The sequence below is a fragment of the Rutilus rutilus genome (assembly GCF_951802725.1).
Source record: "Rutilus rutilus genome assembly, chromosome: 24".
Taxonomy (NCBI): domain Eukaryota; kingdom Metazoa; phylum Chordata; class Actinopteri; order Cypriniformes; family Leuciscidae; genus Rutilus; species Rutilus rutilus.
Genome location: NC_140228.1, coordinates 4,985,227 through 5,003,441, shown reverse-complemented (window position 1 = coordinate 5,003,441; position 18,215 = coordinate 4,985,227). Strand labels below are relative to the sequence as shown.

At 41.5% G+C, this 18,215-nt stretch overlaps 1 protein-coding gene and 1 gene segment (V, D, J or C); one reads left to right on the top strand and one right to left on the bottom strand.

The window, feature by feature from the left end:
• The window catches only part of LOC311284461 (Ig kappa chain V-III region MOPC 63-like), a 945,935-nt gene that overhangs the window by 115,889 nt on the left and 811,831 nt on the right, over positions 1 to 18,215 (top strand).
• LOC311283851 (SH3 and multiple ankyrin repeat domains protein 1) overlaps positions 1 to 18,215 on the bottom strand; it is a 55,013-nt gene that overhangs the window by 1,762 nt on the left and 35,036 nt on the right. The window contains exons 17-27 of one of the 2 annotated variants that reach the window (XM_084398591.1): positions 16,059 to 16,141; positions 15,835 to 15,959; positions 9,583 to 9,718; positions 9,399 to 9,479; positions 8,215 to 8,268; positions 7,902 to 7,961; positions 7,567 to 7,682; positions 6,669 to 6,792; positions 4,889 to 5,136; positions 2,053 to 4,763; positions 405 to 1,511 (exon numbers count right to left, since the gene is read on the bottom strand). In XM_084398591.1, coding sequence (XP_084254717.1) covers positions 405 to 1,511; positions 2,053 to 4,763; positions 4,889 to 5,136; positions 6,669 to 6,792; positions 7,567 to 7,682; positions 7,902 to 7,961; positions 8,215 to 8,268; positions 9,399 to 9,479; positions 9,583 to 9,718; positions 15,835 to 15,959; positions 16,059 to 16,141 — 4,845 coding nt within the window. The remainder of the gene's footprint in view (positions 1 to 404; positions 1,512 to 2,052; positions 4,764 to 4,888; positions 5,137 to 6,668; positions 6,793 to 7,566; positions 7,683 to 7,901; positions 7,962 to 8,214; positions 8,269 to 9,398; positions 9,480 to 9,582; positions 9,719 to 15,834; positions 15,960 to 16,058; positions 16,142 to 18,215) is intronic. The other variant, XM_084398592.1, reaches the window with a different exon arrangement.

Below are 18,215 nucleotides of genomic sequence, written 5' to 3'. Positions count from 1 at the left end.
ATTAGAAAAATTTACATAAAGAATAAGAAGATGTACAAACTTTTGACTGGTAGTGCAAAATAAAACGTATACATGAAGGTCACAGTCTCAAGAAATGGGTTTTGTGATCAAATTAAGTCTTCCTTAACTAATCTTCATCTTAAGCATACAAAAACATTGAGGGCAGACTATTTATTTGTCGAGTAAAGCTGCAGGCAGAAATATCCATGCAGAGCTAATTTTTAATGAAATGGTGGACCATTTTTAGAAAAACAAATGTAAAGGCTTTTTCCAGTTTAAAAAATGATAATTTCCCCCTCACTTCTTCTGTCTAGTTTGCTTACTAATGTTCTTTTGCTTGTTCATCAGATCCTCGTCTGAATCTACCCTTCATTTCCCCTCCTTTTCTCATCTTCCTATCTCACCTGTCCGTAAGTCTCTTAAGCGCACGCTCAATGTTCATGCGATGTCCGACCCGACTCACACCCAGATCCAGGAAGTCCTCTTTTGTCAGAGATGGCAGGTGGGAGCCATCAATCTCGTTGTCGAGAAAACGTTCCCGGTGCTCTGCCAGATTCAGGTAAGTCAGCCAATCAGCAACATCATATTTGCTCCAGTAGGGGAGGGGCTTAGACACAAATGGCTGATTGGGTGGAGGAGGCGTTAAGGGCGGGTAGCCCATACAAGATGGGGAGGAGCCTCCAGACAGGTAGTTGGTAGGGGAGAGTGACCTAGAGACAAGCGCAGGGTTAGGAGGAGCCACCGCAGATGGGAGCGGGAAGAGAGGAGAAGTTTGGGGGAAAAACTGGTCTGAATATTGATGGGCGACTCCCAGTGGGGGTGTTAAAGGGGGTTGGATTTCAAACAGAGAGCTGTAAAGAGGCGCAGATGGAAAGAGAGGGAGCGAGGATGGACGCGGAGGTCCAGGCTGCGGGTGGTCCGAACAGGAGATGAGGGGACTGGGCGCTCGACGGCGCTGAGTGTATGAATGAGATTCAGAACGCCGCAGCTCTGGCCCGGAGAACTGAAACTCGGAAACTTTTCCACGATACTTAGAGCGAAGTTTCGGAGACAGGGGATAGGGGGAATAGGATGGAGAGAGCGGTGGATAAGAGACAGAGGAAGGTGAGAGGGGCGCATGAGAGAGAGATATTGGAGAAATGGGAGGATGAGGTAATGATGGAGGAGAGAGGGGTGCATGAGCCAGGGAAAGAGGAGAGAGGGGGGTATGGGGCAGTGACGGAGGGGACAAAATACCGTGAGGAAAAGAAATAGGAGAATTAGATGGTGTCCAGTCTTTGAGAGGGGATGGAGCTGGGGTTGGGGTTAGAGGTAATGGGATCGGGATCGGGATTAAGGCTGGGGTTAGAGCTTTTACAGGAAGAGGAGACGAAGGTACAGGGTTCAGAGCCACAGCGGGGCAGTTAGATGTTAAAGAGTTAGGGGGCAGGTTTGGAGAGAAGGGGCGTTGGAGAGACTGAACGGAAGCAGGGATGAGAGGTGCACAGCCAGAGGAGGGATCACCTGGAAACCTGAGAAAGAGAAAATAAAGGTATGTAAACCAGAAAAAAGGTCATCAGTAAGATGCATGCCAGTGAAAAAGTTCACCACAACAATGCTAAGGTGTTGTGTGTGGTTGCCAAAGAGAACTGAGAGGTTTGAACTTGTTGGGTTGCTATGATTTGAGGCATCATGTCCATAGCCAGAGGCGTAAAGTCCAGGTTCAGAAAGTAAAAGTCCTCCTCAGTATTTTGTTCCAATCACCTGGATTTGCTAATTAGCACAGTTTTTCAGCCAGGAGATAGAACTAATTAGTGAAATCAGCTGGCTGAGTTCATGGGTGGAATAAACATATGGCAGGACTTTTACTTTCAAACAGGGTAAGTTCCAGGATTTGTTCAAATGATTGTTTATTTGAAAAACTGGTTGCATACGTTAGTTTATCCAGACTGTATTTGTCTATAATTGTGACTTCATTATCAATGCAAAAATTCAGGTAATTTCAAATGCTGTACTGTATGATTAGTAAGAATGTGTGTCTACATGTGTGATTGTTTTCACAAGATGTCTCACCAATGATTTGGCGGTGGTCCCTGACCCTGCCAGCCACCAAGCTGTTGTAGTTTACTGCTGAGTTCATTTATGATGCTGGCCTTAACATTGGAGAGAGGAGAGTTCAGACGTCGATCCATAAACGCTGGAATCTTCACTTCAGGATCACCTACTCTTCCCTGTTCTTGCTCCTCCTCTTCCCTTGACCTGTACATGTTGGGAGCAGTGCTAGCCTGCCGCTGTAGCGGTGGTCCGGTACGCCCATTCTGTGTGTGTGCGTGGTATTTTAACATATTTTGAGTGTGTGGTTTAGCTAGTGGCTGGTTTGGAGGTTTGGATTTATGAATGTGCGTTTTTTGTGTTTTTTGAGTGAATTTATCGGTGTGAGAAAGAGACAAATCCAGGGACAGTCTTTGGTCTCCTTTGAAACCATCCCCTACTATCCCGCTCTCCATACTTTCTCGCCTTCCTTCCCTCTCCTTCTCTTGGCCTCCTTCTCGATCCATTCTTTCTGCAAAGTTTTCCATGTGATGATCACTGATGCTGTGACTCTCCAGTTCCTCAATTCCAGAATCAACCACAGGCTCCGACCAATCACGCCCCTTGAGTGCCGGAGGAAGTCGATCACTTGCTATAACTGATGTACTTTCCAAAGGCATAGTTGTGGTGACGGTCATTACAGCAGCAGGAGCAGCCATGGTGGAATACGACAGAGACACATTAGTGTGACCTTGGTGTTGATAGAAAAGTGGTAGAGGTCGATGCAATGACATAGGGTCAGAAGAGGAGGTGGTGGCTGGGGCGGAAGGGGAACTCGAAGGAGGGAAAATCTGAGGAGAAGGAAGAGATGGGGAGAGAGCTGACTGAGTCAGATTGGCCACCTCACTGTCATAAGATGTAAGACTAGAAGTGGCAGAGTCTCCCGTTTGTGGCGAGGACAAAGGCTGGGGTTGGCCAGTGTTTGGGTGCTGGGAATAGCCAGAGGGTTGAGACTGAGGAGGGTTTGCAGGAGGTATTTTAGGACACAGCTGTGGAGTGAGGATTAGAGAAGACGGTGGGAAAAGATATGGATGTACCACAGCAGAAGGATGGATGGGTGTCTGCTGTGAGTCAGCATGCATGTTGTCTGGTAGGGACATGGCATCTTGCGGGGGATTGGAAAGCATTTGCAGGGACTGTTGGTCATTGAGTGACTGAGATCCTGACAGCTCCTTCTGTTGTTGTTGTTGATTATATTCTGTTGTTCCATGGGTGTCTATTTCTATTCCGTTTGCAAACTGTATAGGGGGAGGTAGGGGCTCTGCAAACACAAACTCATCATCCACATCCACAGATGGAGCAGGAGGTGGAAGCATCATCACATCTCCACCCTCTCCAACCCTTAGATTTCCTCCTATCTTCACATCCTTCTCTCCCTCCTTTTCCTTCCCACTCTCTCCCATCTTCGGTCCTCCCCTGTCATCCTGGGAATTACTGGTGGGACTTTTGTCAGCTGTGCCGAGTTCACTCTCCTTATCTATGTAGGAAGGCCTGCGGGGAGGAGGTTTGGGCGGTATCCTCTTGTGCCCTTCTCTCTCTCTTTCCCGCAGGTAAGTGTGGTACTGATTGGCTCTGTTGTCCCTGTCCTGAGGGTGAGACTGGTACTGACTGGCTTGATTATCTGTAAACCGCACCTTTGGTGTCCCTCTTTCCTCTCTATCCATAAGGTTCTGTTCATTCCATTCCAAGCTCCCCGTCCCACCTCCAGTCAATCGCAGCATTCGAGGAGACTGGGGGCGACTCTGTGGGCCTGGCCCACCTGTTGTTGGAGAGGCACCACTAAGGTAGACTGAGGTGTGTGATTGGTAAATGTAGAATGGAGGAACGGGCTTTTGGTTTGTAGGGGAGACTGCAGAAGGGAAAACTCCAGTGCTGGACATCTGGCGACCGAAGTGCCGTTCCTCTCTACGTGTACGGTGGTCGTCTTTCAGCGCTCGCTCACGTGCTGCCAGCGCGAGTCCAAGCGGGCTTGTTGGGTCTAGAACTTTCCCTGTCAGTGGGTGGATGAAGGTAGTGGCTTGATGAGGTGTAGCTGATGCATACTGCGGCAACCCAAACGCAGGCGGCATGCTTAAGGCATCACCAGATATCAATCCCTCATCAATAGATTTAGAAGAGCGCAAACGAGAGGTGGTGTTGGCCTCCAGTGGAGTTTGAGCAGATTCCTTCTCATCTAAAATATCCTCCTCAGAAGAGTAGTAAAATGAGGCGCTTTTCCGACGGGAATCACGGAAGCGTTCACGTTCCCGCTGTGCTGTGCTCCTGCCCAGTGTTTCCAGTTTACCTGGGATATTAGGTGGTGGAGGTGGAGTGGGTGTAGGAGCCATGACTGGGTTTTGCGGCTTTTCCTCTTCCTGCTCTTCATTCATCTCAGGAGACAGTTCTGTATCCTCACTGCTTGCACGGCTACTGTGCCCAGAGCTGCTGGTAGATGGCGCTTTAACAATAATCGTAGGGATTGAAATGGAACTTTTCTGCAATTTTTCTCGGGCTGTTGTCTCCTCCACCTTGCGCTGCTTCACCAACAGCCCCTTCCCACCTTGCCGATTTGCAATCTTAGCCACCGCTTGCGCTTGGTTACGCTGTGCGGTGGACTGTTTGGCGCCCACATCAGAGGGAGGTGTGGCGTTGCTATAGCCACGTCTCATACCACCCATTCTTGCTCCTCCCATCTTGCTGGTATCAGTTTCAGCCTGTAAAACACAATATTTCTAAGATTTAATACTCTTTTTCGTGGAAATAGAAAAGACAAGAAAGAACAAAGCCTATGACCGATGCCACTTCTTGGGACCTTTGACCTATGGTATCAAGCTCTTACCCTGCGGTTGGGCGGGACCCTGTGCTGTGTCTGGGTGTGAGGCGGGTGGTGTGATGGAGGCAGAGGAGGGACAGCATAAAAATGTGTTGGTGCTGCTCTCCTATCTGTGTGGCCACCGGCAGACAGGGGCGGCTCAGGCGCTGAGGTGTCGGGTGGAGGGGGAATGTCCTCTGGTCCAGGCACAGAAAGACTACGGGACAACTTCATAGTAGGAGGATGGAGATGTCCCCTCTCCTCTTCTGTAACTCCTTTGGAGAGAAGACATGCAGATAACAGTTAAATAAAGTTTGTGCAGTTCACCAACGACAGGTCACGGCTACAGAGGGTCACTTGTGGGGTTCCACAAGGATCAGTCCTTGGACCAAAGCTATTTTTATTATACATCAATGACATTTGTAAGGTGTCTACTCAATTAAATTGTGTCTTTTTTGCAGATGATACAACTCTATTTTGCTCCAATCAAAATTTGAGACAGCTTCTGTACACAGTGGAAGCAGAAATTAAAACATTAAAAAATGGTTTGATGTTAATTAATTGTCATTAAATATAAATAAAACTAAATTTATTTTATTTAGTAATAAAAAAATAAATACAAATGTCCAGATCAGAACTGAAATGACTGAACTAGAAATGGTAAGTGAAACTAAATTCTTAGGTGTCATTATTGACCACAATCTCAGTTGGAAATCCCACATAACCTACATAAAGTCAAACATTTCAAAAACTCTTGCTATCCTGTCCAAAATAAAACACATTCTTGATTCAAAGGCCCTAAACATATTGTACCAGTCTCTAATAATGACATAATGCGTAGAGATCTGGGAAAATACATACAAAACAACAATAAAACCAATTGTCGTTCTGCAAAAATGCACAATAAGAATTATAAATAAAACAGATTATAATCACCTAACAAACAAGCTATTCATAAACTCTAACCTATTCAAATTTAATGACTTCGTAGAATTTAAAATAGCCAAAGTAATGTTTAAAATAATAAATAATACATTTCCAGACTGTGTCCAAAACCTGTTTCAGATGAAATCTACTCCTTATGAGCTCAGAGGAACCACAGATCAGAACCAACATCAAACAGAGATGTCTGTCTGTTCAGGGGGTTAAACTGTGGAATAGTCTCGATGATGAACTAAAAACATGTAAATCCATAGATAGCTTTAAGAAATTATTGAAATATATATATATATATATTACATTATACAAAGCTCAATGAATTTAGCTTCTTCTTTTAGTCATTCTTTATGTACGCAAGATGACTTTGGTGTTTGGTGTTGTGTGTAAAATAAAATAAATGTAAAAAGGATCGGCACAATAAGCATAAGCTTCAGCCGACACCTTTTCCGTCAAGCAACTTTTACACCGTTATTTAATTTTCGTTTCAATGTTTGCTTGTAAATAGTTTCTTTCTTTCTTTCGAAGTTGCTAAATAAACTAAAACCGAAATAAACTAAAACTAACTAACAAACTAGCATCCGTAATTGTAATTGCGATTACAAATTCGATTAATTTACAAGTGCACTGAATGAGCACTGTGCCACTGTTCGTCCGACTGTTTGTACTGTACTGTATTTTCTTTTTCTAAACTGTTTTAATTATTTCTTTTATTATTTTAATTTCTTCTATGTAAAGCACTTTGAATTGCCATTGTGTATGAAATGTGCTATATAAATAAACTTGCCTTGCCTTGCCTAATTGTGCAGCCCTAGTTACAGTGCAATTGAACTAAAGAGATGCATTCAACACCTTCTGCATTTAAACTCACCCATGGATTTCTGACGCATCATCATAGCACGCTGAGTTGAATGGCCTGATGAAAACTGGGCTTGGTTATAACCATACCCAGACCCTGATGGCATCATGCCAACACCTGATTGTTCAAAAGTTTGCTGTGAACAAAGAAAAGAGACTGATGGGATTAAATATTTATCACATTTCCTTGCTGCCTCAGTGAAATACGGATTACAGCACTATATTCACACATGAACTGCTTGTAAATGTACTTTTTTCAGCAAATGCAGCACAGAGGTTGTTGCACTCTTACACTTATTACCAGGTGAAAAGCCTTACTAACACAGCTTTTCAACACCTAAGATCGGGCTAACAAACGTAAATGGTCATTTGTAGCAATATACTATAAAGAACCCCTTTCTTCAACCAAAGCTACTAAGTTTCAAAGCTGTGTACTGTATATAACTCCTTTGAAGCTTATCTTGTAGCTACTTTTTCCAACGAGAAGCGGTGGATTTTGATGTCATGTGCTACTCTACAGCGGAGTAAGCTGATGCAATATTCAAACAGGCTTTTCAAACTTCTCTCTCATGTATAATGCTAGAAAATCCTATTCATTCTAGTGACTTGTTTTGTTCGGATGGTTCACCGATTTGAGTCTCTGCACAGCATTTTAGAACTTTTTTATGCTGAAATATTTAGCTATATGCTGCTGTTCATTACAATGTTTTTAATGTAGTTTGTTAAAGTTTATGCTGGAGATAGATGACAAAAAGATATCATCCATAGCTTCACCTTTAAGTAGCTTCCACTTTTTCAAATGAGTAGCTTTAAATTATGAGTAACTTGAGAAACTAGCTTTAAAAGTAGCTTCCTCAAAACTGTCGAATCACTGTTAATCATTACAGAGATAAATGAAACCGAGATGTTACCTCATTAGCGTTTAAGCCCTTGTTTCGTTCCTTCTTGCCCCCATGACCTCTGTGACCCTGAGAGTCTGATGTGCTAATTGTCTGTTGAGCAGCGGCTAGAATCTCGTCCAGCTTATCTGGAGAACGAAAGGATAAAAAAAGACGCCATTCATGCTATAAATCATGAAAACATATTTATTGCCATTTGGTCTTTTTATTCAACAGACAGTCAGACTGGAGGTGAAGCCATGTGCATATATCATAATATACATTAAAATATATTTTAAGACATAAAGAGAAATGTATAGCAGGAGATGGATATAAACGATGTCATAATAAAAAGGAAGATTTCTTACTAAGGGCCATTTGATAGACGCTCTTCTTCTTTTCTGGAGCTTGAGAACTCTCTGAATGATCTGAGCATAGAGAAAAAACACATTAAAAAAAATGTGCAACTTCACACACAAATACACAGTTACACATGTATCTGACCATAATGATCCTAACAAACAGCTTACAAGGCACATTCATACATCCCAGAGAAACTTTCATGAATTGCTCTTACAGTAAATGCCTCCCATATGATAGCTGTGCTAACTTGAGGCAGTCACAGTACAAATTTCATCATCATCATCATCATCATGCATTTGATAACTGACATCCACATACCCATTAAAGCAAAATCAAAAGATAAATCACCTGGCTTCTTCCATGGGGTGGCAGCTGTAACAGAAAGTGAGTAATCTTACATATGCAATAACTTCCCACAAGTGCACGCTTTACTGGACACTATGGTGACAATGTAATTTTGTGTCATTCATTTAAATGATTCCCTTGTAACAGTATTAACACTCATCAAGTATGTTTCTCAAGTTTGCAATCTATTTTGAGTTGTCATGGTAACAAACTGAGAAGACGACTGACAGCCAACAAACACTGTAACATGTTTTCATTGTCGTTGACCAGAAACACATTTTATAATTAATAAATGTAAATCACATACAGTTGTTCGTTGTTTAAAATCTACCACAACCTCTGGGTAGCACATGGTTAAGTTAAAAGCACAGCGTAATTTCTACTACTACTACCAACAGAATAATAAATTCATATCCTTGGAACATTTTATATGAGAAGACAGATTACTGAAAGAACTCTCTACAACATTTTGATGAGATTAAACAGTTGATTTCATGAAACATGTCAGAAAACTAAAATATATTTCATCCTTAATTCAGAAAACATATTTTTGCTTATTAAAAATTAAGCCTGTTTTAAGTTTCATTTTGGTTTTTCACTGTGGCATTTTCATGACAAAAATATGTATAATGTACTATGTTTTTAAATAATGAAGTATTTATACATTATGGTTGTGAAATACAAATATCGTTAAAAAAAACTTGCATCAATGAAAATCTAATGATGATAATAGCCTTGAGAAACATTGTGAATGAATGAAAATGACAAAAAAACTAATGTTTAATTGCCACAAAATGATATATATATATATATACACACACACAAAAGTCAATTTTGTGGCAATTAAGTACATTCTTTTTTGTAAATAATATATATATATATATATATATATATATATATATATATTATTTTGGTGTGAATTGTGGATAGTTTTAGGTCATTCATTTTAAAATAATAATATAATATTTCAAAATGACAAGTGATTGCACAGACCTTTCTCCACTGTGTGCAAAGAAGAGAGAAAAATAAGCACATTATCAGTCAAAAAGATGACAATGCATGATAATAAGTTTGGTATAAAACTGCTTAATATACTAACATGTATTTCATGCATGTATATGTATGTAAGGTGAGGATATGTGTTTGTGAGATTGTACCCATCTCCTCCAGTTCTGAAGTCATGGATTTGGAGCGCAGAGCTATAGCCGGAGGGGTCAGCCGCTTACTTTGCTGGGGAACTGAAGGTAAGGAGAGAGCGCTATTAAATCAAATCAAAAACTGTCTGCAATGCCATTCATTCATACTCCCACAGACACATCCACAGTAAAAGCAGACCCTGACCTTTCTTCTTAGGCATTTCCTCCATCTCAGGATTTCGTGCAACCATGACGACCTTCACCATCAGGCTGTTCCCGCCCTGGCGAATCATGTTCACCACCTGCCGGTGACCCACCTTCACTACATTGATTCCATTCACCTGTGAGAAAACAGCGATAATGGCGACACTGTACTTTGAATCAATAGTAACATAAAGGGTTAGTTCACCCAAAAATGAACATTCTGTCTTTAATTACTCACCCTCATGCCATTCCAAACCCGTAAGACTTTCTGTCCCTCCCTTGACAGCTACGCAACTACCACTTTGATGCTTCAAAAAGTTCATAAAGAGATCGCAAAACTAATCCATATGAATTGAGTGAGAACATTAATCAACTCACACATCAGATATGACGTGTAAGAACCAATGAGGTTCATTCTCGCGTTACGCAGCACGTTTGAGCTTCAGCAAGAACCAATGAGGTTCATTCTCGTGTTACGCAGCACGTTTGAGCTTCAGTAAGAACCAATGAGGTTCATTCTCGCGTTACGCAGCACGTTTGAGCTTCAGCAAGAACCAATGAGGTTCATTCTCGTGTTACGCAGCACGTTTGAGCTTCAGTAAGAACCAATGAGGTTCATTCTCGCGTTACGCAGCACGTTTGAGCTTCAGTAAGAACCAATGAGGTTCATTCTCGTGTTACGCAGCACGTTTGAGCTTCAGCGAGAACCAATGAGGTTCATTCTCGTATTACGCAGCACATTTGAGCTTCAGTAAGAACCAATGAGGTTCATTCTCGCGTTACGCAGCAAGTTTGAGCTTCAGTAAGAACCAATGAGGTTCATTCTCGTGTTACGCAGCACGTTTGAGCTTCAGCGAGAACCAATGAGGTTCATTCTCGTATTACGCAGCACATTTGAGCTTCAGTAAGAACCAATGAGGTTCATTCTCGTGTTACGCAGCACGTTTGAGCTTCAGCGAGAACCAATGAGGTTCATTCTCGTGTTACGCAGCACGTTTGAGCTTCAGTAAGAACCAATGAGGTTCATTCTCGCGTTACGCAGCAAGTTTGAGCTTCAGTAAGAACCAATGAGGTTCATTCTCGTGTTACGCAGCACGTTTGAGCTTCAGCGAGAACCAATGAGGTTCATTCTCGTATTACGCAGCACATTTGAGCTTCAGTAAGAACCAATGAGGTTCATTCTCGTGTTACGCAGCACGTTTGAGCTTCAGCAAGAACCAATGAGGTTAATTCTCGTGTTACGCAGCACGTTTGAGCTTCAGTAAGAACCAATGAGGTTCATTCTCGTGTTACGCAGCACGTTTGAGCTTCAGCGAGAACCAATGAGGTTAATTCTCGTGTTACGCAGCACGTTTGAGCTTCAGCGAGAACCAATGAGGTTAATTCTCGCGTTACGCAGCACGTTTGAGCTTCAGCAAGAACCAATGAGGTTAATTCTCGTGTTACGCAGCACGTTTGAGCTTCAGCGAGAACCAATGAGGTTAATTCTCGTGTTACGCAGCACGTTTGAGCTTCAGCAAGAACCAATGAGGTTCATTCTCGTATTACGCAGCACATTTGAGCTTCAGTAAGAACCAATGAGGTTCATTCTCGTGTTACGCAGCACGTTTGAGCTTCAGCAAGAACCAATGAGGTTCATTCTCGTGTTACGCAGCACGTTTGAGCTTCAGCAAGAACCAATGAGGTTAATTCTCGCGTTACGCAGCACGTTTGAGCTTCAGCAAGAACCAATGAGGTTCATTCTCGTATTACGCAGCACATTTGAGCTTCAGTAAGAACCAATGAGGTTCATTCTCGTGTTACGCAGCACGTTTGAGCTTCAGCAAGAACCAATGAGGTTCATTCTCGTGTTACGCAGCACGTTTGAGCTTCAGCGAGAACCAATGAGGTTCATTCTCGTGTTACGCAGCACGTTTGAGCTTCAGCGAGAACCAATGAGGTTAATTCTCGCGTTACGCAGCACGTTTGAGCTTCAGCAAGAACCAATGAGGTTCATTCTCGTATTACGCAGCACATTTGAGCTTCAGTAAGAACCAATGAGGTTCATTCTCGTGTTACGCAGCACGTTTGAGCTTCAGCAAGAACCAATGAGGTTCATTCTCGTGTTACGCAGCACGTTTGAGCTTCAGTAAGAACCAATGAGGTTCATTCTCGTGTTACGCAGCACGTTTGAGCTTCAGCAAGAACCAATGAGGTTCATTCTCGTGTTACGCAGCACGTTTGAGCTTCAGTAAGAACCAATGAGGTTCATTCTCGTGTTACGCAGCACGTTTGAGCTTCAGCGAGAACCAATGAGGTTAATTCTCGTGTTACGCAGCACGTTTGAGCTTCTGTAAGAACCAATGAGGTTCATTCTCGCGTTACGCAGCACGTTTGAGCTTCAGCAAGAACCAATGAGGTTCATTCTCGTGTTACGCAGCACGTTTGAGCTTCAGTAAGAACCAATGAGGTTCATTCTCGCGTTACGCAGCAGGTTTGAGCTTCAGTAAGAACCAATGAGGTTCATTCTCGCGTTACGCAGCACGTTTGAGCTTCTGTAAGAACCAATGAGGTTCATTCTCGCGTTACGCAGCACGTTTGAGCTTCAGCAAGAACCAATGAGGTTCATTCTCGTGTTACGCAGCACGTTTGAGCTTCAGTAAGAACCAATGAGGTTCATTCTCGCGTTACGCAGCACGTTTGAGCTTCAGTAAGAACCAATGAGGTTCATTCTCGCGTTACGCAGCACGTTTGAGCTTCTGTAAGAACCAATGAGGTTAATTCTCGCGTTACGCAGCACGTTTGAGCTTCAGCAAGAACCAATGAGGTTCATTCTCGTGTTACGCAGCACGTTTGAGCTTCAGTAAGAACCAATGAGGTTCATTCTCGTGTTACGCAGCACGTTTGAGCTTCAGTAAGAACCAATGAGGTTCATTCTCGCGTTACGCAGCACGTTTGAGCTTCAGTAAGAACCAATGAGGTTCATTCTCGCGTTACGCAGCACGTTTGAGCTTCAGCAAGAACCAATGAGGTTCATTCTCGCGTTACGCAGCACGTTTGAGCTTCAGCAAGAACCAATGAGGTTCATTCTCGTGTTACGCAGCACGTTTGAGCTTCAGCAAGAACCAATGAGGTTCATTCTCGCGTTACGCAGCACGTTTGAGCTTCAGCAAGAACCAATGAGGTTCATTCTCGCGTTACGCAGCACGTTTGAGCTTCAGTAAGAACCAATGAGGTTCATTCTCGCGTTACGCAGCACGTTTGAGCTTCAGTAAGAACCAATGAGGTTCATTCTCGCGTTACGCAGCACGTTTGAGCTTCAGCAAGAACCAATGAGGTTCATTCTCGCGTTACGCAGCACGTTTGAGCTTCAGCGAGAACCAATGAGGTTCATTCTCGTGTTACGCAGCACGTTTGAGCTTCAGTAAGAACCAATGAGGTTCATTCTCGTGTTACGCAGCACGTTTGAGCTTCAGCGAGAACCAATGAGGTTCATTCTCGTGTTACGCAGCACATTTGAGCTTCTGTAAGAACCAATGAGGTTAATTCTCGTGTTACGCAGCACGTTTGAGCTTCTGTAAGAACCAATGAGGTTCATTCTCGTGTTACGCAGCACATTTGAGCTTCTGTAAGAACCAATGAGGTTCATTCTCGTGTTACGCAGCACGTTTGAGCTTCTGTAAGAACCAATGAGGTTCATTCTCGTGTTACGCAGCACATTTGAGCTTCAGCAAGAACCAATGAGGTTCATTCTCGTGTTACGCAGCACGTTTGAGCTTCAGCAAGAACCAATGAGGTTCATTCTCGCGTTACGCAGCACGTTTGAGCTTCTGTAAGAACCAATGAGGTTAATTCTCGTGTTACGCAGCACGTTTGAGCTTCTGTAAGAACCAATGAGGTTCATTCTCGCGTTACGCAGCACGTTTGAGCTTCTGTAAGAACCAATGAGGTTCATTCTCGCGTTACGCAGCACGTTTGAGCTTCTGTAAGAACCAATGAGGTTAATTCTCGTGTTACGCAGCACGTTTGAGCTTCAGCAAGAACCAATGAGGTTCATTCTCGCGTTACGCAGCACGTTTGAGCTTCAGCAAGAACCAATGAGGTTAATTCTCGTGTTACGCAGCACGTTTGAGCTTCAGCAAGAACCAATGAGGTTAATTCTCGTGTTACGCAGCACGTTTGAGCTTCAGCAAGAACCAATGAGGTTAATTCTCGTGTTACGCAGCACGTTTGATCTTCAGCAAGAACCAATGAGGTTCATTCTCGTGTTACGCAGCACGTTTGAGCTTCAGCAAGAACCAATGAGGTTAATTCTCGTGTTACGCAGCACGTTTGAGCTTCAGCAAGAACCAATGAGGTTCATTCTCGTGTTACGCAGCACGTTTGAGCTTCTGTAAGAACCAATGAGGTTAATTCTCGTGTTACGCAGCACGTTTGAGCTTCAGCAAGAACCAATGAGGTTAATTCTCGTGTTACGCAGCACGTTTGAGCTTCAGCAAGAACCAATGAGGTTAATTCTCGTGTTACGCAGCACGTTTGAGCTTCAGCAAGAACCAATGAGGTTAATTCTCGTGTTACGCAGCACGTTTGATCTTCAGCAAGAACCAATGAGGTTCATTCTCGCGTTACGCAGCACGTTTGAGCTTCAGCAAGAACCAATGAGGTTAATTCTCGTATTACGCAGCACGTTTGAGCTTCAGCAAGAACCAATGAGGTTAATTCTCGTGTTACGCAGCACGTTTGAGCTTCAGCAAGAACCAATGAGGTTAATTCTCGTGTTACGCAGCACGTTTGAGCTTCAGCAAGAACCAATGAGGTTCATTCTCGCGTTACGCAGCACGTTTGAGCTTCAGTAAGAACCAATGAGGTTCATTCTCGCGTTACGCAGCACGTTTGAGCTTCTGCAAATGATTTGTTCTCCTGCGTCAAGCCGGTTCGGTTAAACTTCTGTTTATGTTCGCTAAACAATGTTTAAATGTGAATAAAAGCCTAAATTAAATCTGTTAATCATATAAAATAATCGAGTCTCTTCAGAAAATTTGGACTAAACTGCTCAATTCATATGGATTAGTTTTACGATCTTTTTATGAACTTTTTGAAGCGTCAAAGTGGTAGTTGTGTAGCTGTCAATGGAGGAACAGAAATCGCTCAGATTTCATCAAAAAGATCTTAATTTGTGTTTCGAAGATGAACGAAAGTCTTACGGGTTTGGAACGACACGAGGGTGAGTAATTAATGACAGAATTTTCATTTTTGGGTGAACTAACCCTGTAAGATATTTTGTAAGATATGCAACCGTTCAAAGATTTGGGGTCAGTAAGGTTTTTCTTTAAATACTTATTACTTTTATTCAGAAAGGATGCTTTGAATTGATCAAAAGTGACAGTAAAGACATTTATAATATTACAAAAGATTTTATTTCAAATAAATTCTGTTCTTTTTAACTTTCTATTCATCAAAGAATCCTGTAAAAACGTATCACGGTTTCCACAAAAATATATAAGATGCTGAAAATTCAGCGTTGCATCACAGGAATAAATTACATGTTACAATAAATTAAAATAGAAAACCAATAAATTAAATTGCAATCATTTTTTAGAATATTTCTGTTTTTGCTGTATTTTTTATCAAATAAATGTAGCCTCTGTGAGCATAAGAGAGTTCTCTCAAAAACATTTTAAAAACCTTACCGACCCTAAACGTTCTACCACATTATTCAGTTCAAGTGACTTTCACGGTACACATAGCTTTACAAAGATTGTTTTTAAATAAAATTATATTTGACAATTATATAAGAAAGGAAATTTGATTTGCAGTTTAGAGAGAGAGGAACACAAGTGGGCGTCTTAAGCATTATCATCAGACTTGTTTCAAAATGATTCAACATGATTCACACTCCACATTAACCAGCCGGGACCCGTGAGGTGAAGGTGTTTGCTAACAGGCCGAAGCGTCTGGAGATGCATCAATACAAATATATTTTGCAAGATGGCATATACAGGGTACACAAGCTCCACGTCATCTTCTCTTGCAGAATCAAATTAAAGTCAGTAACACAAGTATCACAGTGAGGCTTATCACCTCAGTGTAGGTGTTAAGATTTGTTCAGTCTAGGGTTTAACACCTCACAGACAGGAGACTACACCGCTAAACTCGTTTTGGCTTTGCGTTCAATCTGTATTTGTATAGCTGTCTGTGGCTCTTTATCTAATAAAATCCGTGCATTTATTGTCTAAAACATGGTTGCATCTAAGGAGGCGAGCTCTTTGCTGACCTCGATCAGGAAGTCCCCCATCCGCAGACCGGACCGCCACGCGACGCCCCCCTCGTCCACAGACTCCAGATACTGCAGAGCCGGAAAGGCAGGAGTCGGGCTGAACTCCTCCACAGGAGTCTGGGCTAGAGATCATAGATCACAATCACAGATGAGATCTGTCCATGTCATGACGTGCTGCTGTTATCAAACCAGAAAAGAGCTCGATGATGTCCATCACTCACCTTTGGCCCCTCTGAGCACAAAACCAAAGCCTTCATTGTCTTTTTTCTGCAGAAGTACAGTTTTCTCCTTTATGATGTAATCACTGTCAGAGAGAAAAAGACAGAGGTGTTTCGAAGCTCGTGTGAAAGACTCGCAGACATGCAGAAGCTCATTTCATCAACCCAGAATCAAAATTAAGAAATTATTTGTCATCATTTGAGAATATCACTCTGGGTTATGATCGTAAACTAAAACCAAAAAATAAAATAAATAAAAATTGAAATATTTTAATTCAGTTAGTTGCCAAAGCCAATAAATAATTAATATTTGTTTGTACTAAAATGACTATACCTGAAATCAAATTAATAAAAAACTATATAGACATGACGAAAACAATATGTAACAATAAAATAAAATCAAACTAAAATCTAAATATTAATATAAAAACTACACTAAGTACATTAATGATACTAAAATAACACTGTTCTGAATTCACAGGAAAATGTAGCTGTTTTGTAAACCTTTTTTCGATTTTTAACCGTTTCAAGCACGTTAATCATCTTGAATCAGCAGAAAACGAGTTACAGCATTAAGTGGTCAAGCTGTGGCTGGCAAACCAGTTAAAGTACAGCTTTCGTTAGGTATTGACCAGCTTGGACCGGTTAGAAACCAGCTGCCATGTTCCAAAACACAGCTTCTATCTAAAGCTCAAAAATAGATTTTGAAATGTCATATATGTTGGATTTACAGTAGCAACGATAACGTTAGTAACTATGGTATTTTGGCGGACACTATGGTTACCATGGTGAATGTATGAGGGTTTGTAGGCTAGAAGTGTGCAGTTAGTACAGAGCAAAGACAATGACAGTTACAGACTAACATTATGTTTTGTCGGCTCAGCTCTATCATTTTGAACATTGTGTGTTCTGACTGCGATGTCAAGGCAAAATATCTTTGTTCTGATGCTTGAATGCCTCCAGCTGAATTAATGCTACAACGCAAAGCCTGTACTCTCATCAGCTAGCAAGAATTACCACATGGATCACCTGCAACAAATTTAGAACCTTTTCCAAACATTACATTTTGGCTGTGAGAATTTTAATAAAATACATTTTCCCTAATGTATGTCATTTAAGTTTAGGATGTTCAAACAATGCTGCGATAGGAACATTTATCTACCATAAATAACCAGTTGCTGACATGTACATCACCTTCACATAATGTTATCCAAAACAAATGTGAAACATTCTCCATTATTAGCTTTACGTCAGCCTATGTTGATCAAAATGGATCTCAATTTACTAAATCAACAAAAAAAATGACTTTATAGTGCCTGTGAGCTCTTTCCATTAGCTAAATCTGTAGTGATATTACAGTCTTCTTTATCTTCTTCCACAGGCATATAGATAAGATCCCCATAATCCTGGAGATCCATTTTGGATACAGCACAGTTAGCTATTTAAAATTAGCATATTTATCCCACATTCGTTCAATCAAGGAGCATCACAAACAAGCAAACAAATTAATATTCAGATTATCAGTGTTGGAAAACTAAAATAAGTTCAGTTTCTGTATATAAAATTGACAATTTAACACATTTTTTTACAAAATCCTCTCACGTGACAAGTTTGCTAATTTTCTAGAGGTCGAACCGTCTCAAATTTTAGTCCGACACAACAGCAAAACTTTCCAAATTAAACAGCGTTCTGAATGGCATCATCATCCATCATGGATACAGCACACGACCCACAGAATTGGCAAACACAAGGTTTAACACATCTAACAACAAACACATCAGATGTGCCTGAATGATAGCGGAAAATACTGTGATGCAAAATGGCAATATGTTAACAAGAGTTTGGAAAGAGCAACCATCCGTTTAAATGCATCATTATACTGTACTGAGGTACTGTACTTAACTAACAAATGACACACTTTAGACTTCTAGTTCTTACATAAAGCTAATTATAAACACTTATGACGAACCCGAGCCAAAACCCTACTACAAACAGAAAATTTTACAATTTTAGATGTCAAAAATCACATTTTTCCAACCAATGACAATCCCAACATTTTAAAATCCACCTATTTATGCCACATTTGTTCAATCCAGGAGCATCACAAGATGCTAATGAAATGATATTCAGATTATCAACTGAAGATGATTACAATTTAAC